This window comes from Radiomyces spectabilis (genome assembly GCF_025331425.1).
Source record: "Radiomyces spectabilis strain NRRL 2753 chromosome Unknown BYT42scaffold_4, whole genome shotgun sequence".
Classification (NCBI taxonomy): domain Eukaryota; kingdom Fungi; phylum Mucoromycota; class Mucoromycetes; order Mucorales; family Radiomycetaceae; genus Radiomyces; species Radiomyces spectabilis.
Window position 1 is genome coordinate 697715 of NW_026251929.1, and position 25130 is coordinate 722844.

General features: G+C 44.8%; 8 protein-coding genes across 8 annotated transcripts; 6 read left to right on the forward strand and 2 right to left on the reverse strand.

Moving 5' to 3' along the window:
* Positions 1-324: 324 nt before the first annotated feature.
* On the reverse strand, positions 325-1952 carry BYT42DRAFT_260892 (uncharacterized protein). The gene is made up of 4 exons (XM_051562752.1): positions 1446-1952; positions 741-1358; positions 446-656; positions 325-330 (listed from the first exon to the last, which is right to left on the reverse strand). The coding sequence occupies exons 1-3, from the start codon at positions 1870-1872 to the stop codon at positions 556-558; spliced, it is 1146 nt and encodes a 381-aa protein (XP_051425120.1). The 5' UTR covers positions 1873-1952; the 3' UTR covers positions 325-330; positions 446-555.
* A 2787-nt stretch (positions 1953-4739) lies between these two features.
* BYT42DRAFT_603504 (uncharacterized protein) lies at positions 4740-7965 on the forward strand (the record flags this gene model as incomplete). The annotated part of the gene is given in 9 exon segments (XM_051571079.1): positions 4740-4758; positions 5282-5379; positions 5573-5742; positions 5993-6014; positions 6029-6187; positions 6203-6325; positions 7140-7195; positions 7393-7406; positions 7804-7965. 9 exon segments carry the CDS (start codon positions 4740-4742, stop codon positions 7938-7940), a joined length of 798 nt encoding a protein of 265 aa, XP_051425121.1. The 3' UTR covers positions 7941-7965.
* A 1201-nt stretch (positions 7966-9166) lies between these two features.
* On the forward strand, positions 9167-11416 carry BYT42DRAFT_544339 (biotin-protein ligase; the record flags this gene model as incomplete). The annotated part of the gene is made up of 5 exons (XM_051565752.1): positions 9167-10377; positions 10446-10516; positions 10589-10879; positions 10954-11158; positions 11239-11416. The coding sequence occupies 5 exons, from the start codon at positions 9167-9169 to the stop codon at positions 11414-11416; spliced, it is 1956 nt and encodes a 651-aa protein (XP_051425122.1).
* Positions 11417-12994: 1578 nt separating this feature from the next.
* On the forward strand, positions 12995-14892 carry BYT42DRAFT_493890 (heme oxygenase-domain-containing protein; the record flags this gene model as incomplete). The annotated part of the gene is made up of 9 exons (XM_051564256.1): positions 12995-13137; positions 13215-13231; positions 13317-13403; positions 13512-13746; positions 13827-13898; positions 13960-14057; positions 14131-14295; positions 14357-14539; positions 14609-14892. 9 exons carry the CDS (start codon positions 12995-12997, stop codon positions 14890-14892), a joined length of 1284 nt encoding a protein of 427 aa, XP_051425123.1.
* A 34-nt stretch (positions 14893-14926) lies between these two features.
* Positions 14927-15565, reverse strand: BYT42DRAFT_592692 (uncharacterized protein; the record flags this gene model as incomplete). Its single annotated transcript, XM_051570637.1, has 2 exons — positions 14927-15189; positions 15265-15565. 2 exons carry the CDS (start codon positions 15563-15565, stop codon positions 14927-14929), a joined length of 564 nt encoding a protein of 187 aa, XP_051425124.1.
* A 198-nt stretch (positions 15566-15763) lies between these two features.
* BYT42DRAFT_261059 (uncharacterized protein) lies at positions 15764-17541 on the forward strand. Its single transcript, XM_051562753.1, has 4 exons — positions 15764-16461; positions 16563-17084; positions 17141-17354; positions 17419-17541. Exons 1-3 carry the CDS (start codon positions 15913-15915, stop codon positions 17213-17215), a joined length of 1146 nt encoding a protein of 381 aa, XP_051425125.1. The 5' UTR covers positions 15764-15912; the 3' UTR covers positions 17216-17354; positions 17419-17541.
* Positions 17542-19275: 1734 nt separating this feature from the next.
* On the forward strand, positions 19276-20567 carry BYT42DRAFT_261074 (uncharacterized protein). Its single transcript, XM_051562754.1, has 2 exons — positions 19276-19461; positions 19521-20567. The coding sequence occupies exons 1-2, from the start codon at positions 19381-19383 to the stop codon at positions 20271-20273; spliced, it is 834 nt and encodes a 277-aa protein (XP_051425126.1). The 5' UTR covers positions 19276-19380; the 3' UTR covers positions 20274-20567.
* A 996-nt stretch (positions 20568-21563) lies between these two features.
* BYT42DRAFT_562555 (fungal-specific transcription factor domain-containing protein) lies at positions 21564-24986 on the forward strand. Its single transcript, XM_051567481.1, has 5 exons — positions 21564-21810; positions 21911-21966; positions 22168-22749; positions 22915-23687; positions 23764-24986. The coding sequence occupies exons 1-5, from the start codon at positions 21622-21624 to the stop codon at positions 24861-24863; spliced, it is 2700 nt and encodes an 899-aa protein (XP_051425127.1). The 5' UTR covers positions 21564-21621; the 3' UTR covers positions 24864-24986.
* The last annotated feature ends 144 nt before the right edge of the window (positions 24987-25130 follow it).

Genomic DNA, 25130 nt, shown 5'->3' on the forward strand with positions numbered 1-25130 from the left:
ACCGCCATTACGGTTCGCTGTAAAAATTCATCCATACATGAGTTGGACCCATGAACTATCTACTGTTTATGGTGAACGTTGGTGTGGATTTCATTAGCCGTTTACCTGGTAACAGAAAACGACCATGGGGACGTGAGACGGGAAAGCATGTAGCTTGGCTGCATTTTCGTGCCTGCGAGATGAAGGAGTTTCATCTTGAGACCTACTAAATTGGGCACAGTGCCTTTTTTGTTCCAACCGCACGTGGTGTCACTTTCAAACACCACGTTGTTCCATAAAGGGACACACGATGCAAACTATTCGTTCACACTAAATCGTCATGCAGTCAACCTGCAGCGACGTGACAGAATGGGAATCAGAAATGTATTATAACAGGATGTTGATGGACAGTGTGAAAAGGGTATAGAATTGGAGAATGATAGAGACAATAACAAAAATGGGTTACCAAGGAATAGGGATAAAACCAAAAATAAAGACAACGGTTCAAAGGTCGTTACCCATCGTCGACTGGGGTTGGGAAATCATTGGATCACCGTCACACTGGGTCGAGCTTCTTTACTGTTGATCTCGCTTCTGAGCGACGAGTTGTCGAAGAGCGGCGACTTCGTTCTCTGCGCAACGATCCCGTTGCTTCAAGGCGGAAACATATTCGATGGCTATCCATGTCATATCCATGCTTAGTCAACTATAACGTTGCAATGCCTCATTTTTTTTTTGTGAGTTTGCCTATTTGTGCTTACATCTGCTCAAAATCTCCCATTTGCTTGTCTTTAGACTTCTCTCCACGGGTAGAATATCTCGCAACTCATCGAATAATTCCTTCATCTCTTTTCGACGCTTCCGCTCCGCCAGTTTATGACTCACGCGTAGTTCGGGTGTCCTGGAATACATGATTTCTGATGACCGTGGCACGCTAACATCTCTTGGATGCTGTTTGTTTCCACTGGATGATCCATGGTGGGCCGGAGCAAAGGAGGTTAGATCGGTGGGAGGTCGAGCGTATTGATGCATTGGGTGGCCGTTGGTAGGATCTGTGGCAGTATTCAGCGATGTCATTGGCATAGACGCGCGTCGACTCACATCGGGTTCTATCTCCGCTTCCTGCATTAACAATGAAGTTCGTCGATGAGCGAGCGCTTTGGCGTAGGGATGATGCGATGGAGGTTGAACCCCGTAACTTGGCAGGCCGAAAGATTCTGTCGACATGTCTACGGTTTCAGAAAGACGTTGTATAGGTGGATAGCCTGGGATGGTAGATGCAGGTGGCCGCAACACTTTTGCTCGTCGAGATGGACTGGAAGGTGCGGAATAGGATTGCTGATCAGGAATATCATTCATGGTATTGGAGGAATGATACGCTAATGACGGGCCAAAATAAAAAGAAAAGCGTAATTTAGTTCAAGGTATGAGCACTTTTGAGGATCCGCGACCCCCAAGGTACAAACCTCGATTCCTTGGCATGCTCAATACTCTGGGCCGTCTTGTGTGTACGCCAGGCTCTGCTGTGGCAATGGAATGTCGTCTTTTATACGCTTCAAGTCCATCTTCACCCATTATACAGGATGGTAAGGTCGGCCCGTTCGATAACGGATACTGCTGTACTTCTTCTTTTCTTGTCGTTTGGAGACCAGCATCATCCATAATAGGTTTACCGGATTTGGATTCCCGATGGAAGGATAACGGGGAGGTTGATCGAGATGAGAAATCCAATTCGGTGGCAATGGATTCTCTACGACTGGAAGGAGCAGAAGAGAGTGACATATCATGGATGGAGGATCGGCGGATATCGGATGGCAGCATGGTGGAACCACGTCGTGATACATTCTGTATTGTCTGCATACTTGGTTCCAGAAGAGGCATTAATTTCGGCATCTCTGTCACGGGCAAAGCTGCGGTGGGACCTGGAAAAACCGTTCTGGTGGGCGACGATACACAGATACCCGATAATCGTCGTCGCAATTGTTCATCCGCAGTGCACAGGACAGACGTCTGAATATTTGAAATGGGCGGTAGCTGAGGTTTGGCACGCCTCTCTAATTAGCACACAGAAACATAAAAAAAAAAAACATTTTTCCCCAGAAAATAATTAGGTTTTTCATATCAATGCCATGTTTCAATCTTCTAGTCTTCCTGTTCCAGCGAACATTTCCCTCCCGACCGCCATGATATGTACCATCGACATCCCAGTCTCTAAATTGAAAATGGACTGCATCGGAAGCTTCGTCAATCACCATGGTGTCTGCGCCATGGTCATTCATCAGGGCGTAAGTCGGCTGCTCTTTGCTCGCTGACCCAGTTGTTGCGTTGAACAACTCACGAGCGGATGGTAATATAAACATATGGGTTTCAGATTGAATAGAACTCATCATTACCAGAGTAAAAAAGACAATATTATAGATCCCAATCCACCACAAAAGAAAGAAGGCTTTTAAGAAAAAAGGAAAGAAAAAAGACTGCACGAAAAAAAAAAAAAAAATAGCTTGGCCTAATGGAAAAGCGACAAGGTGTAACCTGTCTGGAGGCTCCGAAAATGATGGACCAGCAACAACGAACCCCCCGTCATTCAATTAACAGCAACTACATAAGCTATTCTTATACCGCTTAATCCTGAATAGGCTATCGATCCTGTTGACGAATCCACCACAAAAAAAAAAAAGAAAAAAAGAAAGAGGCACCAAGTTTCTGTCACTGTGCAATTTGGCTTTTTATATCGCAGTCACGATCAGATTGAGATTACATGGCAAGGGTCAAATCTCAGCGATTGATGCGTTAGACAAGCTCAATGCTTTTAAGATTAAGGCTTGTCATGCTGCCTCATCAATAAAAGTTTTTTTTCCCATGGGCACTCTTTCTTCCTCCGACAAAAAGAATTGCATTCTCCGAAATTGAGCCATGCAATTCCGCGGAACCAATCACCTGAGGCCATTTTCCTCACACTCATTCACTGTTGAAGACAGGTCAATAACGTCCCTCCATTCAAGCATTTTGCTTTCTATACATTTTCCTAATAGAAAATAAGCGAGTAAGTGAGTCCCTGAATGTTATTTAAAAACAATGACTCTTCTTTTGTGGGGCTGTGATCTCAAAATACGGCAACTGCAAACGATGCCGTCACTTATTGATAACCCAAGATCATATTACGGCACGTCATCAAAATAATAATCAGGTGAAGATGATGTTATTAGAGCAAAGTTGAGCATGTGTGTCACGGATTATATAGGTGTTTATCAGACATAAGGAACGTACAGATGGCCCAGTACCTGTGAGTCAATTGAATAAGAAGGAATTATTATCTTATTGCGGTAAACCTTGGATCTTTTCATCGAAAAATGAGACGCAGATGATACCTCTCTTGTATATATATTTTTGAGCGGGTGATAACCAACACGCCATCCGCCTGTCACAACATCCACCTACTTCATGGATCTGCATTCAGCGCAAATCCGTTGGATTAAAAAATAAACACATAAAACTTTTGGTCTGCATTTGTTGATACTTTGTGAGCCGATTTTTCGATCGGGAGTCAAGAGCGGTCCATTTCTTCTTTCTGCAAAGACAGCTGTCAGTCAGTGTATGATCAAATAAGCAGAGGAACGCCGTTTAAAATGACCGCCTTTGCAGCCAATAAAAAGGGATAGTTGCGATTGTGAATTGTCCCCAACTTTTCTCTCCATTTCTCCACTCATTTTTAGCAGTAATCGCTGCTCCTTAACCGCAACCTCCATTTTGGAGGTATCAACAGCACTTCTACCCCTCCTCCCTCTCAATAATAAGCCTTCACACACGGTCTGCCTTCGTCCCTCCATTCGCAATGTCTAGAAACTTACTCAAGGGGTAGTGTTTCCGCAGTCAGTGCAAAACTCAAAGCCAACACGTCGTCTCAGCTGCACCATCGATCTTCAAACTGCAACTGAAACACCATTCCTATGTCGAACATCCACTGATGTTTACTATGGTAATCATGTCTGTTTCATTTTTCTTTGTTCCTATTGCCTACGCATTGACCAGCATTTTTAATCAGTTTCTCAACTTAGTTTCCCGCACGATCGGCGCCTTGAAAACAAAGAATAACGCCAGGCTAATTCAATCAAGCCTCAAAAAAGGGCAGTTCTCTGACATTCAAATTTCGTGCAATACGATATTCATGCACAAAAAGTGCCTCAAGCAAGCTGGTCTGAACTCAAGAAACTGGTTCAGCTTTCCAGCCGCCACTGTCATCGAAAGCGCCACGCAAATGACCGCCACGCAAGAGTGACGCCACCGCCACCATTAGCCAAAATTTACTTCAATTGAAACACCGGCAAAGCAAGCCCATCTTCCCAAAACGGCACAGGCGAAATTTTCCCCCGCTTCAGATCAATAATTTTCAAAACGCAAGCGTTCCTGCAGTCAACTCCAAAATCCAAAGCGGGATTTTAAAGTCTTATCACAAGTGGCTCAATCAAAACATTTTCTATTCCTCTCCCGATGCTACGAAGTGTTCCAAACCAGAATACAAGCTTTAAGCTTCAAAAAACTCAACTTGCTAAAAACCAGAAATTAACTTTTTGTGCTCATTTTCAACAATTAGGCAACCACATCCGCATGCCAACAATTTAGTTTCACCAAAGCTCAAAGCGGAAAACGTTCCTACAATCACGTCAAATTCGGAAGAGGAAGTCATAAGCCTTATACATGACTATCCAACGATCAAGGCGCCCCTTTACCAGACACAGGTTCCGCAGGTGTAGCTACAAGAAATGAAATTATGGGCTTACAGTAAGTCTCAGCCAAGCTCAACTCAATTGAAGCCAAAGCAGATAAATTAATCTTATCTACATCTAATCCACCGTCACGCCTTTGATTCGAATCAGAAACGCTCCAGTTCAAGGATTCCTTCTGTCTTTTCAATCCGAACAAGACTTAAAAGTCTTACAAACGACTGATTCATCCATCGAGGCGTTTTTTTAATCCGTTCCCAAATGCAGCAGGTGTTCCAAAACCAGAAAATATAAGCCATGGTAAGCCTCATAGCAAACTCAATTCGCCTTAAATCAAACATTAACTGTTGTATCGACCTTGTAGAAAACACACGGCCACGCCTCTACATTCGGATCTCACAAATACGGAGGAAATCGTTCTACAGTCCGATCAAATCCTCATTAATTAGCCTTAAAGGTGGCTACTGATTCGAATCAAGGCGTATTTAATCCATCTCCGAATGCAAAGAGGTGTTGATCTAGAATCAAAAAAGTAGCTTTGGAATCTCTGAACCGACGCACTGATCTTGGCTGCTTGTTAGAATGCACCTCCACGCCCTTGATGCAAGATTATTTTCCCAACCTACGGCTGCTATTCCAGCAGGCACTTTATTCAAGCAAAATTTGTGGCGTATCAATGGTAATGAGTCCTATTTGTGAATTTCGGTCCCTGTTTCAAATGCACTGACAATTGGATTTCTGTTTAACACGAAAAACTCAGTCCTCACCATGTTGCTGTCATACAACAAAGAAGAACTTAGATTAGACTTCTTCATTTTTCTATTTTCCACTTTCTTTATTTATTCATATTTCTTCTTTCCGTTTGCACGTAGTCATCCTCCTCGAAACAATTATTCAAGCAAGGCTCGGAGATCAAGGTGATTCAAAGGCAAGTTGTAGCAACAACGCTCATTCATCGGTCATTGTATGATACTTATCTACGCGTCACCTTAGCAATGCCGATTATGGTGAATGATTCGTCCGAAATCTACCGTATGTCTCAGTGAGTTGGTCTCATGGAAGTTTGATATGCTCACCTTTTACCCAAATAGGACCTTCAACTATGAGGAATATATTGCCGATCGCAATTCTTCAAGCTGACGTCCAGGATACAGATCGACAAGCAAGCTCCCCAGTGCCAAAATCTGCTCGACAAATACCCTGAATGCTAAATACGTTTGAAGCAGCCCAAGTAGGTGGGATTCTGAGGTCACGAAAAATATTCGTATGCTTACTCCTTCTTTTCTACATAGTTCTCGTACTTCCAAGTTTTTCGTATCATCGATTAGCCACATCCCCGTGCTGTCGACTTCTTCAAGGATATTCACAAGAGCTTTATCAAAGCGTCATGGTCTCATGGATCCAGCATTTCTCGATACGATGCCAGCAGTTCATGTGCCCTGTCCAGATTTTTAACGAATGGCGTCGATTACTTTGTCAACCTAGTTGTAAGCATTATATAGCATGAAAATCGTTCGAATCTCATTGGCGAATTCCTCCTTCGTCCTGCTTGCGATCTGCCAGATTTATCCGAAAGCGCCCTCCACGATGACCTTTCCTCACAATCAAGACGCCCGTTGACAGCAGTGAGGGCGAATCCCATTCCTACATTTATCGGCTATATACCGTATCGCCGACTTTAACGGCGTTTTTCACTTATCGGCGACCGTCAATTCGTCATGCCATCCTCCAACATGTGGTGAATATCTCTCCAGCAGATCCGCAGGTGATCGATACGATCGTCAACCCAATTATATGGTAAGTTGTATCAATTTTGCTTTGCTGTTATTCGCCAACATGCTTATATTTCTTCAAAAGCCTGCCATTCTACCGTCCGTCCTCAAACATGTATTCACAGCTCCGTCGATCGGCGATCGATTCTCAATTCTCTGGCGGACAAGCATAGTAATGTCATTTCAAACGACCTCTTCCACGCGTCGGCGACCACCAACCATTCGTTCCGACGCCTATTATCTTTGGTAAACATTTTTCACGCAAAAACTTTATGGTACCATGACATTCATATACGGGTAAGTTACATGAGCGATTCTTTGGTTTGTTGTCAACGAGCTCACATATTGTCAAAAGCCATTCATTATCAAGTTATCTCCTCGACAAGGCGATCCGTGGTCGGTTATTTACAACCAATGCAAAACCCCTTTTGGCGAATACATACCGCTCCAATGAGCATTCGTATGTCCACTTCTCCGCGATATCATCGGATCGGTTGCCTCATCGTTCAATCATGTCACCTGCGCTCAAATTCGAAATTACTTACTACACTATTTCATAGGCTTTGCTTCCATGGGAATGATGCGCAAGAATGAAACAAGTACGTTGACACACAACAAACCGCGATATTATGAATGGTTACTTACTGATATCATACCCTTTAACGAGCGTTTGAACATCTACGAAGACATGAGAAATCAAGTTACCGACGAAACTGTGCAAGGGTAAGTATATCTAGTGGCTATGAAACTACGGATAATGAGTGCTTGAATGGTCCAACTGAGTTATTTTCTTGTGAATGGCAGCGCTTGGCCGATGGATCCACCGGAAGAAGAAGTCACTCAAGTTGCAAGGGTTGATCCAGGAACCGTTGTTGGCTCAGGCTTGGAGTAGGGAACCATGTATGGTGGCACGTATGCAGGCAGCGAGCTGTTGGTAAGACGTCTAAACGACTACTTTACGGAACCCTTTTTCCGGACGACGCAACTAGGTTCAGCAATTGTAATGAAGGGATGACCAATTGGACCGGGGTTTTCCGTCGACATGGGATACATCTATGGATGATCCATTTGGGGATCTGCGAGCAAAACGGAGAACTCAAAATCATGCACAACCAAATTCACTCGTTGAATATTGAAGAGCAAATTTTGTCTGATTATCCATATTATCTGCAACCAAGCGGTGGCTGTGCTCATTTATTATTTACATTTATTGAGGCCCTTCATTTGTCCTGAGCGTAAGCAACGGCAAATAAGGGTCATTATCTGCCAGATAAGTATTTTTTTTTCTTACGATGGTTGCTCTATACTCTTGACTAAACAAATTGTCGCAGATTTCTTTGTGATTGTCGATCGATCCAAGGATAGTTGGTCCAGGGAGTCACTGAGACTCGCATCAGTTAGGATTTCATTTATGTTCTGCAAAACTGGTGCAAGATATATTGAGTTGGGTGCCAAATCGGTTATCTGACAAGTAGGGAATTGGAACACTTGGCCTATGTTAATCATTCTTTACGAATAAATATCTTTTTTAAGAAATTAAAAGCTGTGAATTTAGTCAATGCTGCTCCTTCTATTCTATTTACAATGATTGGTTTTCATTGAAGGACATAAAAAATAAGAGAACTTGCTTTTAGATGAGGGAGATCAGGCCAAAGTTTATTTGTTAAGAAAGACCAATGATGTCGTTCTTTTGATCTGTTCATTTTGAAGAACACAGTCATTCAATGCTAGCGTAAATTGGCTTGTCATCCATCCTTTTCCACAGTCGCTTTCTCCTGGCTCGCTGTTGTACCTTCCCTGATCTCCGATCACTCCCACTACAATTCGTCTAGCATTATCTGAACACATTTTTGGCCCAACCTTAGTTTTTGCTGAGCGCTTCATACAGCCAATCAGCATAATTGCTGCGTACTGCTTGGTAGATGAAAATTTCATCATCACATCATTGAACAGAAATTTTATGGACAGCTCATCATAAAGCCGACATACCTCTTCATAAAGTGCAATTGTGGCAGGCTGAGCTGTTTACTGGTACAATGACAGTCCCCCATATCGTTTCGCTTTCACGAACCATACTTTGCGATAATGATTAGCCGTTTTGTTCGGGGTGGGGTTTTGCCATCATTCACACCCCAAAAATTCGATCCCATAATGGCAAACTCAGCCTGATCAATGAAAAATGTAAAGATGTAACCTGCATCATCCTCTGAGGGTCTGGGGGGTGATCTGCAGACAAAGGCAAGTAACTAGAGAGAGTGAGAGAGTGGGTTAATCCAATTTTTTTTCCTTTTTCGCTTCGTTTTTGCATTGTAGCAGGGGTCTGCTCAACCATGTTCCATAGTACGATAATGCGCCAGTTCTCTGCTTCTTCAGGTTATCTGTCCGTGCTTAGACCGACTGGGCTAAAAATACCATGTCTGCTTTGGGGCTCATAAGGCGAGCACCCTTTATGATAGGCTGATGATGGGTTGTGACGGTCATTTCTCTCGATTTTGGGGGGTCGGCTTCATGTTGGATCGCTGTATCAACTCAACTTCCATCCCATCCAAGCTGCCGTATCGCTCGCTTTTTCTCTCGGCGGCTCAGTTTGCAAATCGACGTCTCGCCACTTATTGTCCACCCCTCGCTTCATTTACTAACAGCATGAATGTTTTGCTTTACAACGGCAACGGGACGTCCCCGACCGCCGTTCAAATGACTCACGAAACACTCAAGTCGTTGCTCGGTCACGCCTACGATGTCATGAAAGTCGATGCTGCCGCTCTTCGTAATGAACCTTGGGAAGAAACTTGCTCACTGCTGGTAATTCCGGGAGGACGAGATAAACCTTATTGCGACGAATTGAACGGCCCCACCAACCGGCGCATCCGTCGATATGTTGAAGGCGGTGGTTGCTATGTCGGCTTTTGTGCGGGAGGATACTACGGTTCTCATGGCATTGAATTCGAAAAGGGAGTGCCTGGAATGGCCATTGTCGAACCACGTGAACTGGGATTCTTTCCTGGTACCTGCAAAGGTACCATGTTCCCTGGGTTTGTGTACAACAGCGAAAGGGGCGCTCGTTCCGTCGCTGTCAAAATGAATCAAACGTTTCTTCAACCATTGTATGGATCCGCTCAGGCCACCGTCCCAGAGAGACTGGCAGTCTATCATAATGGCGGCGGTTATTTTGAACACGCCGACCAATATCCAAACGTCGACGTTTTATGCACGTATGAGGACGCCGGTCTCGCCAAAGGAGTTGAAGAAAATCCAGCTGCCGCCATTTACTGCCGCGTGGGGGAGGGCCATGCCGTACTGATGGGCATTCATCCCGAATACAATGTCACCGAGGCCGATCTAGCTGATAACAGTAATGGCAAGGCGATCGTCTCGGAGCTCATAACGTCCGCCGCCGCACGAAAGGATTTCCTTGGTGCTATTTTCAGAAAAATCGGGCTCAACGTCCCCTCGTCCGTCTCTCATAAAGATTCCTCCACCGCCTCGGTCGAACTCGAGTTGACGCCGATTTACCTCGCGGGGAATACAGCGGACGTTGTTCGAGCCATTGCTTCCAATGTGGGACAACAAGCCGATGCCGCCACTCGCCTTTTGAAAGATGCCCATGATACTTTCTATTGTGGGCCTTTGGACCAAAGCCAGGATTTATCTCAGAAACTTGAATCGTTATCGGTAAACGACCCATCCACTGTCACGCAAATTCTTTATCCTTCGACGACAACCGCACCTTCGCAGGACCCCTTGTGCCCACCAAAGACGCTGACACGCTATTTTGATACGTCAAAGTACTTTGAGGCCCTGAGACATTGGCGAGCGCAGCAATGGGGCGGTGGAACCTGGTATCGATTTGGTAATGCTATGCTGTATGGCGAAGTGGTAACCAGTACACAGACTCTTCTGGACAAGTAAGAATTTTTCTACTGTTTGCAAAAAATCGTGAAAGATTTTCTCATTATACGTTTTGTTATTCCAGAAACTATACTTTCTCCCAAGCATTACCTTCTGGGTTAGTCTGCACAGCGACGCATCAGGTGGCAGGTCGAGGTAATATTTGGTCAATGACAGTGTAAGCATGGAAACGCGCTGATCTGTAACCTTCCTTTTTTTTTTCATCAGGTCGAGGACGAAATTCATGGGTGTCACAAAGAGGAGCTGTGCAATTCAGTTTGATTGTGAGACACAGTCTTAGTCTTACGCATGCGCCGGTGGTGTTTATCCAGTACATGATTTCATTGGCTGTCATTGAAAGCATTCGGTCACGAAAGGGTTATGAAGATGTACCACTGAGACTCAAGTGGCCCAACGATATTTATGCGGATTTGCCGGCGGACAAGGGAGGTTTGAAAAAGGTCGGTGGTCTCTTGGTCAATTCCAGCTTTTCTGGTCAAGAGTTTTTGTTGGTCATTGGTAAGTTATTCGACTGCACAGCAAGAAAACACAGGTGGATAACACGATGCTCATCAACGCCTATGCGATGCTAGGATGTGGTATCAATCTCTCTAATGCTCAACCCACGGTTTCAATTAATGACGTGATCAAATCGCATAACCCAAGATTGGCCAAATTGGAAGCGGAAGATGTGTTGGCAGGCGTGATTGTTACTTTTGAAAATTACTATCTCGAATTTTGTGAAAAAGGCATGGGATCATGGTTCCTCGATACCTACTATCGACGTTGGCTTCACAGGTAAGGAGCGTTCAAGAAGTGGTTTCATCCTCTTTAAATATTGACGGATGATTTATCTTTTTTTTTTTTTTTTTTGACAGTGATAAATTGGTTACGCTGACAACGCATGACAATGTGCGCGCGAGAATCGTCGGCATCACCAAGGACTGGGGAATGCTTGAAGCCGTGGGTGTGGATGACTCTCGTCAACGTTATACCCTTCAGCCTGACGGCAACAGTTTCGACATGCTCAAAGGGCTCATTATCAAGAAAACATAGATTATCTATCTAAACATTTTCATCATTTATATTTATTAAATTTAATCGACCAAAATGTGTGGTATCGGTATGTATTTGGGGAATCCATAGATCCCATGGATTGGGTCGATATTGCTTAAATGGATAAAGCATGGAAATTCACCGGTAACATGCGTGCACAGCTATTGTTATTTTACAGGAGTGGAGCTATTTTGTGCAATCTTTTACATCACTGTATTTATGTCGTAACAATCACTAGGACTAACGTTGCATTCCGTGACTTGATGCTTGCTGTTTATGTAAGATTCCTTGATGATATCATCTTGATTGACAATGATCCCACCCAAAGCAGGGGAAATGAAATCAACAGGAATGCGCACAGTACTCAGATCAATTCAGTTATCTACGATCTATTATTTCTCCGTAGCGGTGTTCCTGCGTATGAAAAGCAAAATAGACACACGTAAGATAAATCTATTTCGATTTGGGGCTCGCTATCCGAAGTGGGTTTGATTTGTATCTGATAAGGACTCGGTTTTAATGGTTGATTCTTTCTAGAAACAAGCCAGAATAGCATGATACAAACCCACTGGAAATTAGGCTTCTAAAAAGATTAAAACGACTGTGTAAGTCTCGGTAAGTAACTGCGCCCTCACCAGCCGTTGCAGTCACATGGAGCCAGTTTACAGCGCAATATTCGATAGAGTTGTTCACAAGCGGCGTTCCGACCGTCGAAGCAATTGTTCTGAGGAAAACAATGAAACTCAGGCGGAGAAAAATCGCCGGTAGCGCTTTTAGAGTTGGTGTTCGTATTCTGCGCGGTATAGCAAAAAGACCAGGTCAGTAGGTGTTTGAATATTGAGCTTTTTCGTCCCGCATTGAGTAATTGAAATGGTACGAAAAAGCGAAAAACCGACGGTTCATGAACGTGACTCATTTTACCCGATTCGGGCAACCACGGTAGGCCCAAGGTGGTTCAACCGCAACACACACAAATACGATCCTGGAATTCATTCATTCCGAGAGCCTGGAAAATTCGCATGCGAAATAAACACGCAATTTTTATAAGTGCAATCACTGACACCTATACTATCCGCGCGGAGATAGAGGACGCCAACAAAGAACGGCTTGACAAATGCGCCATGGTGACAACAAACCCATGTGACGCCTGGCTGTACCTTCAACTGCAGCAAATTCCGCGCAAAAACGGAGGTTTGACTATTAAATGGTATGCTATACTGGGATAAAAAAGAAGGCAATGTGCTGCTATCGATGCCGAAAGTCCACGAACAACCACTTTGCCACTGAGGTGGTTCAAGCGGAGCGTTGGTGTGGCTGGTCGTGCAATGTTCGGTTTTTCCACTCGAGCAGGGTTCAATGACTCGGCGATTGACCAATGAAACTGCGCGCATCTGACTACCTCTCAGAAATCACGGAAACCCGCCCCTTTCAGACACCGAATCAAGCCAGAGAAATAAAATAAAAAAAAAAGCTAGAAATAGAGTTGTTGGGTCCAACAACAATAACTGGTTCTTGTTCTGCCAAATCTTTTTTCTTTTTGCTTCCATTGCCATGACTGACTCTGCTCCTACTACTGCTATGCCTCCTCATCCGGGTCTTGATATGATCTCCAACCCCGAAGAATTGAAGCACTTGTGCCCTGCCTTTGCTTCGGGCTGTCCTTATGCTAAAATGGAGGAAGTCGAATCTGTTGCCGTCTCATTCGGTGAATTGTCTAAATGGTAAGTGGATCAGAGGCATCGTATGAAACGGTGAATTGGTGAAGGGCGATATTAATACTTGGATGTTTTTTCTGTAGCCCGGCTTTCCAAAAGGGTAATATTTTTGGTCACACTGGGCATCCGAAACTTTGGGTCATTCTCAGGTACTAAATGCTGTCATTTTTTTTTTTTTCGGTTAGGCTGTCCTTTCTCCAACAAGTCCAAGGAAGAGATTTCCACTATGTTGTCGCAAATTCCCAAGGAACATCCCGTATTGAATATGGATGGTAAGTCGCTGAACCGTGGATAGACAAGCGGGGAAATATCAAACAGGAAAAACGGATATTCAAAGTTTTTTTCTTTTCTTTTTCTTTTTTATTTGGTGGTCACGTTAGAAATTCCTTCGTGTGCCGAAGGTGTGATGCTTGTCAATCTGTTGAACCAGTTCTTGACTCAAGCTCAATTGGATACCCTGTTTGAAAAGCGCGGCAAACCCGAAGAGCCCGTTGTGCCGGCTGAAGAACAAAAGGCTATTGAAGAGCAACTTTTGGAAGATCCTCAACTGGCCTCGGCCATGCGTGAAGGCACCAAAGTCGTGCATCGCGCTGCCGAAACCAGTGTATTCACAAAGTAAGTACGAGTATTTGCATCAATCTTTTTTCAGAAACAATATACTAAGGTAGACTTTTGTTTTCGGCATCTTTCGATAGGCGTTTCTTGAAGGGTGATATCAACAAGCCTGAATATGGCCGCTACATCAACTCGCTTTACTTTGTTTACCAGTAAGTTTCACATTGAAAAAATGACGATATTCTAGTACTCGGTTGCTTAAACCCGACTTAGGACAATGGAAGAATTGCTTGAAAAGCACAAAGCCAACCCCGTCATTGAGCTTATTCACTTTCCTCACGAATTGAACCGTAAAGAAGCTCTCCTCAATGGTATGTAGAACACCAAAGAGTTCATCGATCCTCTCTTGAAATTAGCTTTACTGAACACCATGGTCTTGTTCAGATTTGGAATTCTATTACGGCAAGGACCGCGTGGCCGGTTTGATTGATCCTAGCACGATGACCCCTGCTGTCAAGACATATGTCCAAGCCATGCATGATGCTTGTGCTACCAACCCTGCCTTGCTCATTGCTCACAGCTACTCCCGTTATCTCGGTGATTTGAGTGGTACGTACACATGCTTCATGGATATCATTGCTTTTCGTGTTCTTATCCAGTGTGATGGTAGGTGGTCAAATCCTTGCCAAGCGTTTGAAGAAGCACGTTTTCGGTATGGAGGAAGATGACGGTTCCTGGGATACCAAGGACGGTCTCAACTTTTACTATTTCGATAACCTCGGCAACCAAACCGAGTTCAAGAACTTTTACCGTGAACGCTTAAACGCCGCCAAGGTGGATGCCAAAACCAGAGGTAAGACAAATAAGAGCTTTGAACCATGGGGAACTTAGTTTCAGGGAAACTGATGGATGATTTGTATAGATCTTATTGTGGAGGAAGCCGTCCGATCTTTCGAATTGAATATTGCCGTGTTTGACGAGATCCAAGTGCTGTCTGAAACCGGTCAATTGACCCCTACCGTGGGCGCGGACAAGGCAAAGAAAGAGTCCGTTGTCGAGGCACCTGCATCTGCTGCTGCTGCTCCCAAAGAGACCAAGGGCAGCTGCTGCAGTGGAGCCGTCCAGTGGGTGGGTGTGGTGGCTGCGGCAGTGGCTGTGGCTGCGGTGGGTGCTGCTGTTTATCAGCGTTACGCACGACAGCAATAATTATGTCGGCCATATCATGTTTATCATTGCTACCTTATTTATTTTTGTTTAATCCAAAGTACCAATACAAACCAACCATCACTAAAGTCGCTGTGGCTGGCAGCAAATCCAGCTGTACAATGAAATAAATCCATATTGTCGCCAAACCGGGTGCGCGTAGCATTTGTCCCAGTGAAGGAGAATGGGTCAGGGTATATAGTAGGAGTGACCCTACAAACATGGACCCACACGTCATGGCCGCCTGCATCCATTTCTTGTTTTTATAACGATTCGTAAGATAAATGAAGGGACATAAAACTACCGGAGGAAAACGAGACGACAGCAGTAGGTTTAGTCGCAGCGGTTTCGCAGTTGCAAGATGAAAAAGTTTACCTGGAGCCGATTTAACTGCTTTCATCATTAGACCGTAATAAGTCCACGGTTCACTGAATTGAACTTTAACAGTGACGTCAAATGTAGCCACAAGAAATCCAAAGGGGATACTAAGAAAGATGGCTTGCCAAATATATTCGGCTGTCGATGCCTGATTGTGTTGTGCTGCCAGTTCCGCTTCGCGTTGCTTGACCTTTTGTAAAAGGCCAGTCTGCTCTATTAAGCGCAGCTTCTCATCATCAGGCACGTCATCCTGTTTCTTCTGCTTAGGAATCCGGTTAATGAGTGGTTCGGGAGCCATGTGCAAAATAGGAAAGCGAAAAAAGTAAAAACCAGGAGAATCAAACAGCAGGAACATCAGGCCACGCATTTCAAATAAGCAGTGTCGGCTGACGACGCTTCATCGTGGCGGAGATTCAATTGTTTTTTTGTGTCTGTGATTCAACTGTCCGCTTTGGAGGAATGAAAAAGCGAAGAGAAAAAAAAAATGACGAGCTGGGTTCATCTCGTTTTTCCTTTCCTTTCCTTTCCGTTCCCTTTTGGCGCCTTTCATCACTTCATCTGCAAAGAAAACCAAAGTGAGAAAGAAAGGAGATAAAAAAGCAAGTCGATAATACCTTGAAGAGAAGATACCAGTAACGTTTACCCATGGCTGAAGGCACTACCGCGCGTACCCGAGTCTCGTCCCTGGCCGCCGCGGGAGTCTCGTCCACGGCGGCTCCCAAACGACCTACCAAGACGCCAGGCGTTACAGCAACGGGTCGACCCACCAGTGCGGCGCGAACTTCTTTGACGCGATCAGGCACCGGTGCCACACCGGCATCACCTACTACCCCCACCCGTACTTCGACAGCCCGTGCAACAAAAACACCGGTGCCTGGAACTACTTCGAGCGCCGCTCGACAAAGTCCTACGCTAAGTCGCGCCAGCAGTACGCTGAATAAGACCGCCTCACCTACCTCTTCCACTCTCAGTCGTCGAGCCACCACCACCGGCACGGCTTCCGCTCGATCCCCCACAACTTCCACCGCCTCGTCGAGCCGAGCTTCCCCTTCTACCACACGAAGAACCTCCACCGTAGGCATGACCTCCGCCACCGCCCGCACTGCATCCACTAAACCGGGTGCTTCGACCGTAACCTCCACGGGCGTGAAAGCTTCCGAGCTAATGGCTGAGCTCAAAGCTCTCAAAGAAAAGGTAAAGATCGCATACCTCTAAACCGTCACTATGGGAAGGATCATGGAAGTTGATTGAGTCTTTTTTTTTCGTATCATCTTACACCGGGTGATTTTTCATAGTATGCCGAGCAGGAAAAGTCGTTGGCTGAGAAGCAGGAATTGTTGCAGACCACTGAATCGGATTTGGAAGCGTTAAAAATCAAGTACGCTGAAGTGGAACGGGCATTGGCAGAGAAAACGACTAAGCCTGCTGCCGACGAGCAAACATCATCAAAGGAAGCTGTCAACACCGAGACCGAGACTGAGACCGAGACCGAGACTGGCGAGTCTGAGGAGTCGAAGAATGAAATGGAAACGCTTCGTAACGAGATTAATCAATTATCGGAAGCACTGGAAAAGGCCAAAGAAGCCCAATTGGAAGCCGAATCTAAACTTTCTACTGTGGCTGCCGAGCGAGAGGAAGAGATGACCAGATTCAGCAACGAGCAGGAAGCCGCCGAAGAGCGATGGCGTGACAATATGGAAAAGTTGCGTGAAAAGCTGGAAAATGAGAAAGAAGCTCTCAATGACCAGATTCTTGAAAAAGAGGCTGAAATAGCAAGGCTGAAAAAGGACATGGATGAGATGCGCGACAACATTCAGGTAGCTGACTGATACGACTGTGGTTTAAGGGATCAAGGATGGTGTCTAAATGTTAGTCTGTAGGAAATGCACAAGTCACATCAAAGCCGATTGACCAGTCTCACCAACCAGCTGAATCAACGTCACGCTGAACAGCTCGAGAATTTGAAAACCGTATACGAGGGAAAAATCACTGAACTCACTGAACTGCAGCAAAAAAGCTTGGAAACCGATGCGGATGCAGGACGAGCTGCAGAAGAAAAGCAAAAGGAGCTTTTGCAAACGATCGAGGTACAGTAAAAATGGAATATGGAAAACGTACCATCACCCGTATTTACAAGTGATGACGCTGCAGGAATTGGAGCGTCGTTCCATCGAAATCAGTGCTTCAAAGGAAGAGGCTATTAGTGCAGTTCAGGATCAATTCACTAAAGAAATTGAAAGCTTAAAAGCCAAGCATGAAGAGGAAGTGAAAAGCGTGAGGCATTCACTACAGGTAAGTCAAAGCGGCGAAGTAGGAAGGTCGATTCACCCAAATTTATCAAGGGATCCATTTAGGTACGAATAGAAGAGTTGCAAAATACACACAAGGAAGAGGTAGCGGCCCTTATTGCGTCACATGAGAGCAAGCTAGAACAAGTTCGTGAAGCGGCCTTGAATGATACGTCATCCAAGACAAAGGAGGAAACCGAGGTAAAGGCGGATCACTACGTGAGAAATAAACTGTGGGTACTAAAAAAATTTCCCCTGCTGGCAGAGAGCTTGCCGCGAAGCGTTTGACCAAGAGTTAAGCACAATTCAAGCTGAGCATCAAGCCACCATCACCAAGTTGGAAGAAGAACATCGCGAAGCAATGGATGAACTTGAAAAACAAAAGCTCAAGTCGATTGAAGAAAAGGACGCATTGAAAGCGGAATACGAAAACAAGATTCAAGAAGCAACCGAAAAAGAAAAGGTAAGCCGCTAAAGCTTTTATCCATTTCAGGATCTTGACAGTTTTCTTGTATGACAGGCGTCGCTGGAAACCGCCTTAGCTGATCAGTTGGCTACACTTGAATCCAAACATGCTGCCGCTCTTGAGAAACAAACCGAGGCTTTGAAACAAGACACTGTCGAGCAGTTGGAAAAGGCCAAGAAGGAGTACGAGGAAGCGTTGGCAGAAATGAAATCGGCGCATGAAGTGGCGTTGAAAGATATTCGAGGCACCAGCGCCAGTGCCAGTCGTACTGAAACAGAGCGTGAATTGCGAGCTGAATTCGAGTCCACCATGGAACGCATGACGTCGACGCATCAGCAAGCAATAGAGCAGTTGCAGCAACATCATCATGAACGGTTACAACAACTTGAAACTGAACTGCATCGTGAAATGGAGAAACAAAAGGAAATGACCGAACAGCATCGGAAGGAAATTGAAGCCTTATCCGCCGAGAGAAATGACCAGCTCGATACTATTCGTCATGAAATTGAGGTAGATACACGACTAACTGGATTCCACCGACACCGACGATGATACTCAATTCAATTTGGTTTACCCCATCATAGACGGCGCTCAAAGAAGTGCATGCGGCTGAAATCGCCCGTTTAACTACGGAACATGAATCCAAAATCAGCGATCTGAAAGGTCAACACTTGTTGCAGCGAGAGCAAGAATGCGAAAAGTTGAAAGCAGCACATACTAATGAACTCAAACAACTTCGTGAAACACACATTCAACAACTCAAGGAGGCCGAGAGCAAGGCGCAACAGCAGTTGGAAGCGTCTCAAAGCGAAGCCGTAGTGAGTGGACTGATCGAGGATTAAAAACATAGATATCGATATATTGAGCGGGCGCTCTTTAGGATTCCTTGAAAGAAGAAGCAAGAAAGGAAGCAGAGGAAGCGAAACAGGAGCAAGAAAAGAAGCTTGAACAACAAAAGAACGAGCATTTGCAGCAACTCGAAGCGTTGAAACAGCAACATGACGAGGCCCTCGAGTTATTAAAGAATCAGCACAGTCAAGAAATGCAAGCTTTGAAAGAGCAACATCAATCCCACTCGGAACAAGTCACTTCCATCGAGATGCTTGAAAAGTCCCACAAGGAAGAAATCGAAAAGTTGAAAGAATCGCATGCCGCAACATTGGCCGAAATACAAACCCAAGCTGGCAAGCATGTCGATGAACTCAAAGCCGAGTTGGAGGTATGGTCAGAAAAATAGAAGACAACGTTTGGTAACGTGCATTTAAAAACAAATGATGATACTAGGCGTCGTTGCAGCAAGGCTTCCAATCACAAATCGAACACTTGAAGACTGAGCATGAGGAACAGATCCAGCGTTTGATGTCCGAACATGAACAGGCGCTGAAGAAAGCTGACATGCGTTTGGAAACCCACAGCGAGACTGTGCGTGCCGAAGTCGAAGTAAGTTTGTATTCTCGGGGAATGATGTTGGTTCTCTTTTCTCATTTGCGGTATCCAAGGCGACGTTGGCCAGTGATTACGAGTCGCAAATCCAACAACTGACCTCGAAACATACATTGCATCGGGAAACATTGGAAAAAGAGCTTGCTCGACTGCAGAGTGAATATGAAACATTTAAAACAGCCAAGCAAGCCGAGTTGGCGAGTCTGGAAACAAGCTATCGTGAGAAGCTCACCATTGCGGAAGCACGTCACGATACCGATTACGATAAGATGCGAGAGGAAATTGAGGCCAAGGCACAGCAGGACGTCGAAGATGCCTGGAACAAACTGAACGAAGAACACCGCAATACCCTGAAAGCCTTAGAAAATGACCATAAGAGTGCCATGCAAGTTTTGGAGGAGGAACATGCCGTCGCCCTACGTACTCTTGAAGATACCCATGCGACTGCACTTGCTTCTTTGCGTGACGAGCACACAAAAGACCAACAATCCTTGAAAGATACCCACAGTGAATCTTTGAAAGCTAAGGAGAAGGAACACGAGGAAAAGCAAAGACGTTTGGAACAAGAGCATGCTGATCTCTTGGCGCGTTTGGAGAAAGAATATTCTGATAAGGTTAATGTTGTACAAGCCGGTCATGCCAATGTTCTTGAATCCATCCAAAAAGAGCATCATGATGCCTCTGCATCACTTGAGGAGCAGCTGAAATTAGCTCAAGAAACGGCAAATACCCTGAAAACCAATGTCGAGGTAACAATAATGATAAGAAAGAAAAAGAATGCTGAATATCGCAGGCAGTGGAGTGGATGAGGGTACTGACGTATGTAACACGGTAGGCTGCTCACAAGGAGCATGAAGCACAATTGTCGGAATTAGCGGCGAGCCATGAAAAAGCGCTCGAAGCATTAAAGGCACAGATGGAGCAACAGGAGGAGAAGTATGGAAAGCAGCTCGCCGCATTGCAGGAACAGTTGGTCAAGGAGAGCGACAATAGCAAGAGAAAAGAAGAGGATTTGGACCGGTTAACGACCGAAGTGGAACGGTTACAGAACGCACTGTCTGCTTCCACGGAAAGTCTTGAAACGCTAAGCAAGCAAGATGATAAGGAAGAAGAAATTCGATTGATGCGTTTATCGTTTGATAAAGTCGTGCAAGCCAAGGATCAAGAACTGGAAGAAGTCGAAGAACGTTACCGCAAGCTCCATGAAGCCAACCATCAAAGCAAGGAAGTTCAGAAAAACAAAGAAGTAAGTTCCTTCGTCCCATTGGATTATGACGTATCAAAGAATTATGTGCATTGACACCGTGGTAGAATGAAATCGAACAAAAGCTGCAAGCGGTGGTGACACAACATCAGAAAGAATTAAGGGTGTTGCAAACTCAATTCCAGCAATTACTGGACTTGAAGGACAAGGAACTCGAAGATTTCTCGTACCGATTAAAGACCGTCACCAGCTCACAACAAAAAGATCTAGAGAAACTACATCAAGGTCACCGTGCCAAGGTGGCGGCTCTGGAAGAAGAAAATCAACGACGTGAAGAAGAACTCAAATCGAAAGCCATGGAATTGCGATTCATGGAAGCGGACATGGAAGGAAATGAGGTAAATAATCATCTTTGGATGCGCTTTATCCTATTTCCACAACAGTAGGGTCTCACAGGAATGAAAATATAGAAAAAGGTGCAGAAACTGGAGAACGACAATGCCCATCTTTTGCGAGAAGTGGACCGATTCAAGGATGAAAATGATCGCATGCTCAGGTAATCTGACTTGACAACTGGTACCTCCACAGTGTTGATGCTGACTCTTCCTTATCTTTCATAGTTTAATTCATCAATTGCAAGCCCAGCTTCATGAACTTCAAAGAATTCGTTAAAAAAAATTCATAGGAACGAACAAAAAAAAGATAATAGCACCAAGTGCACTGTTCATTCATTTCATCCAATCAGTCTCCAGAGTGTCTTAAAGTTTTTCGGCACGTGGAGTTTCTATTTTTATCCAATCACTTTCAACACAGTCGAGTGGAATTAGATTATTTTTTTTTATTATTTTTGGCTTTCTTCCTTTCCCTGCCTTTTTTTTTCTGCTTTTTTTCTATACATTTTTTTTATATTTTTTTTTTTTGTACTTTTATTCATGTTATTGCGTCTCATGTAAATGAATGCCTATCAGCAATTTACGACATCTACGCCTATCCACACTCCTCCCACCCCCACACCTTCAAGTTCAGCACTCTCTTCCCCACCCCTAAAACGTACTCGTGCCAAACGCAGTTGCGATTTCTGTAGAAAACGTAAATCTCGATGCGATGCAGATAATTCGATACCATGCTCCAACTGCAAAGCTGTACGTCACATTGCATCAATGCTTTGTTCTCTGTCATACTATTGATTTTGCCTTGCAGCATTGATCTCACGCTTTGTTTGTATTATTTTATTTTTCGCAGTGGGGTTATACCTGTGAATTTCAAACCGTGCGCAAAAAACGAGGGCCACCCAGCGTGTAAGTGGAACTGACGAACCGCATGTCGGGTTTAATTTTTTTTTCTTTTAAAAAAAATGTTTCTCGGGCTGGCATTATCAAATCATGTCATGTTTTTATATTTTCCCTTGGTCGGAATGCTGCTTTTCATGCGTTGCTTTTGAACTTTGTTTGGACTATGGGGTTGGGGGCGCTTTACTGATACCTGATTCTGTTCTCTAGTTACGTCGATAATTTGGAAAAACGATGCAAAAAGATGGAAACATTGTTGATGTCGCTGACTAATGTGCCTATCAAGGAATTGGAGCGAAACAATTTCCAGTTGACGGGGCGAACACAGCGAGTCATGGCTTCACCGGTCGATGAATCGGATTCATCGTCCGAAGACGACGACGAAGATGATGACGACGAACAAGGTGGAGACGACGTTGCGATATACGACAGCCATTCCGACCCTACTTTGGATATACGAGATCGATTATCAGGGCTCAATATCCGAGATTACGACACGCTAAAGTATACAGGACAATCAGCGGGTTTGCAATTGTTTGACAATGATTTATTTAAATCAAAAACTTTTGTACGCTGGCCTGGCCGAGACGATGTTGTGCTTCAAATGATGGCCGACGACGAATTGATGGTCGTTCGCACCGATACAACGGCTTCCGGCAAGCCAGATAAACGCTTAGATGTAGGCATTTCCATGCGTTCTGCCATTTTTGACAACCCACGATCATGTTCCCCTCCCTCTTCCGCGACGCTAAAAAAACCCAGCAAACAACTGATGGATAAAATGATTGGCCTGTAAGTTTATGCTTTCTCCACTGAATTTTCTCTTTTTTCTTTTCTCTTCCCCTCGTTGAAAGGGAAAAACAAAAAAAGAAAATGACGTGTAACATTTTTCGGTTTTATTTCATGTTCCACTTGGCTAAAAGTTGACATTCCGACAATTTTTTTTGGTTTTCACAGATACTTTAGTCACCTCCACCATTTCTTGCCGATTGTCAACAAATATCGGTTCCTCCAACAATGCAATTCCAATTTCAAAAGCAAAATGCCCATTGTGGTACAATCAGTACTTGCCCTTGCTTTTCGCTTTGCTTCTCAACACTTTCCTTCGTTGGAAAGTGCCGCCAGTGATTTCGCTGACAGCTATTTTAGGAAAGTCATGAAACAATTGCGTGACTTGCAAAGATCAAGGTTGTGTCATGTCCAGGCCGCACTCCTGATGACCTTGTACCTGGATATGGACGGTGGCGATGTTGAATCCGTTCAGTGGTGCACTCTCGGCAGTGCCATTCGTATGGCTCAAGACCTTGGTTTACATCGATCGTGTGAACACTGGCACTTGCCGCCTTCTGAAATTGAAACTCGCCATCGGGTGTTTTACGCATGTTACGTTCTCGATCGTTGGATGGGTGCCCGCGCCGGTAAACCATTGACAATTTTAGATCGCGATTTCGATACCGCCATGCCGTCATACTATGAAATCTCCGACTCACCTGCGGCAGCCTCCGACGCCAAAGAGCCAATTTATCGCCCCTTCATCCTTCTCATCAAACTGTCGGAAATTCTCGGTCGTGTTCTCAAAGCTCTCTATGCACCCAATGCCAAAAACTCCAACTCCAATGCCAATCTGGACGATCCAACCATTCTCGCCGTCTTTGATCGCCGTTTGAAGCATTGGAAAGCGTCGCTGGACGAAACCGTCGACAGCGTCGGACTTTCTGTGGCTCAAAAAGGTAATTTAGTCTTTATCCCTCGTGATTTTTTTTTTCTATTGCCCATGTTTGGAGAAATTAATCAAGGGGCTTTTAGTGAACTTGCAAATTTTCTACAATACTATTGTGCTACTATTACATCGACCTTTCTTACAACTGTCAACGGCCAGATTTCCTCACCTTGAATCCATTGTCATTGAATCGCGTTCAGCTTGCGATGCTGCGGCAGCGCGGATTTCTAGTCTGGTCCAGCAGCAACGAGCGCAACAGGCAGATCCCACGTCTTACGGTCTGCTGTGTCTGCCAACGTGTTTTATCTATGCCATGTTTCAGTCATCGCTTGTTCACCTGTCCAATGCATTGAAAGATCGGATATCCGCCGTGAATTTGGCGCGATTAAAGCAATCCATTGCGCTGGTCCAACAGTACCAACATCTAGGTCCCGCGCCTCGCGCTTTGGAAATTTTAAACATGCTGGTCACCGTCAACGAACTCTCATTCGATCAAGTGAGCCGACAAGACGATTCATTGCTCAGCTGGTCGTCGCCTTCCGTCTCGCCCACGAAACTGACATCGATGCCGCAGTCTTCACCTTCACAGTGCTTACCCATGCCACCTGCGGAAGATGAAATGCCTAAATCGGCCTGGTTTCAACGCATGATCAATACCAGTATTGTCGGTGGCATTACGCCCGATATCCACCGTGATGTTGAGTCAATGATCTCGCGACAGTCAATGCCGCGTTATTTGCCGACATCGAATACCGTGTCTCCTTATGTTGTGAATTACGTTAACCATACGTCGTCGCAATCCCCCATGTATCCTCAACGACCGGGAATGGAATACGGGATGCATGTGCCTTCCCCTCATGCAGTCGGCATGACATCGCTACCACCGACCAATTATGGAAATACGATCGATGCACCGTCATTGTTGCCACAAACGACGCCACCCCCACCTCAACCCTTGCAGCATGATCCATCTTTGCTTCCGCAGCGACCCGTCTATGCAGCTCAATCCATGCCTCCATCACTCGCTCAAGCACCGACCGCTTTCACTGCTTACAATCACACCGTCGCTTCGTCACAAGCCATTCTTCCCCCTTCTAGCTTGAACTGGAACGATTGGGACATGTATATTGATCATCACCAAGCTTACTCCCAACGGCATCCTCATCTTCCACTTCGTGATGCTTAAATCAGCTTTTTCTTTTCTCGTTCCCCCCTCCCGCTTTTGACCTGTATTAACCTCGTTTCCGCGTCTTTCTTTGAGTGTCACTTTCCGGTTTTTTTTTTTCATGTTGCATTTTTGATTTTGGCGGTTTGGTTGGTTTTTTTTTTATTTCTTTTCTCTTCTATTCATGTCATGTATTTTTAGTATTTATTCATTTTGGGATAAGGAAGAAAAACTGGAAGAAGAGGGACAAATCCAAAACGTGATCTTATGAATGCCAACCTACCTTTT

Bases quoted from the DNA above. Each gene is read 5' to 3' on its own strand.
- BYT42DRAFT_562555 (XM_051567481.1), top strand. From the start codon at position 21,622: ATGAATGCCTATCAGCAATTTACGACATCTACGCCTATCCACACTCCT. The intron at 21,811-21,910 runs GTACGTCACATT...TATTTTTCGCAG, and splicing joins CATGCTCCAACTGCAAAGCT to TGGGGTTATACCTGTGAATT. The intron at 23,688-23,763 runs GTAATTTAGTCT...AGGGGCTTTTAG, and splicing joins ACTTTCTGTGGCTCAAAAAG to TGAACTTGCAAATTTTCTAC.
- BYT42DRAFT_260892 (XM_051562752.1), bottom strand. From the start codon at position 1,872: ATGCCGAAATTAATGCCTCTTCTGGAACCAAGTATGCAGACAATACAG. The intron at 1,359-1,445 runs GTTTGTACCTTG...GCCCGTCATTAG, and splicing joins GAGCATGCCAAGGAATCGAG to CGTATCATTCCTCCAATACC. The intron at 657-740 runs GTAAGCACAAAT...TGACATGGATAG, and splicing joins ATGGGAGATTTTGAGCAGAT to CCATCGAATATGTTTCCGCC.
- BYT42DRAFT_261059 (XM_051562753.1), top strand. From the start codon at position 15,913: ATGGCTGAAGGCACTACCGCGCGTACCCGAGTCTCGTCCCTGGCCGCC. The intron at 16,462-16,562 runs GTAAAGATCGCA...GATTTTTCATAG, and splicing joins TCAAAGCTCTCAAAGAAAAG to TATGCCGAGCAGGAAAAGTC. The intron at 17,085-17,140 runs GTAGCTGACTGA...TCTAAATGTTAG, and splicing joins AGATGCGCGACAACATTCAG to TCTGTAGGAAATGCACAAGT.
- BYT42DRAFT_261074 (XM_051562754.1), top strand. From the start codon at position 19,381: ATGTCCGAACATGAACAGGCGCTGAAGAAAGCTGACATGCGTTTGGAA. The intron at 19,462-19,520 runs GTAAGTTTGTAT...GCGGTATCCAAG, and splicing joins CTGTGCGTGCCGAAGTCGAA to GCGACGTTGGCCAGTGATTA.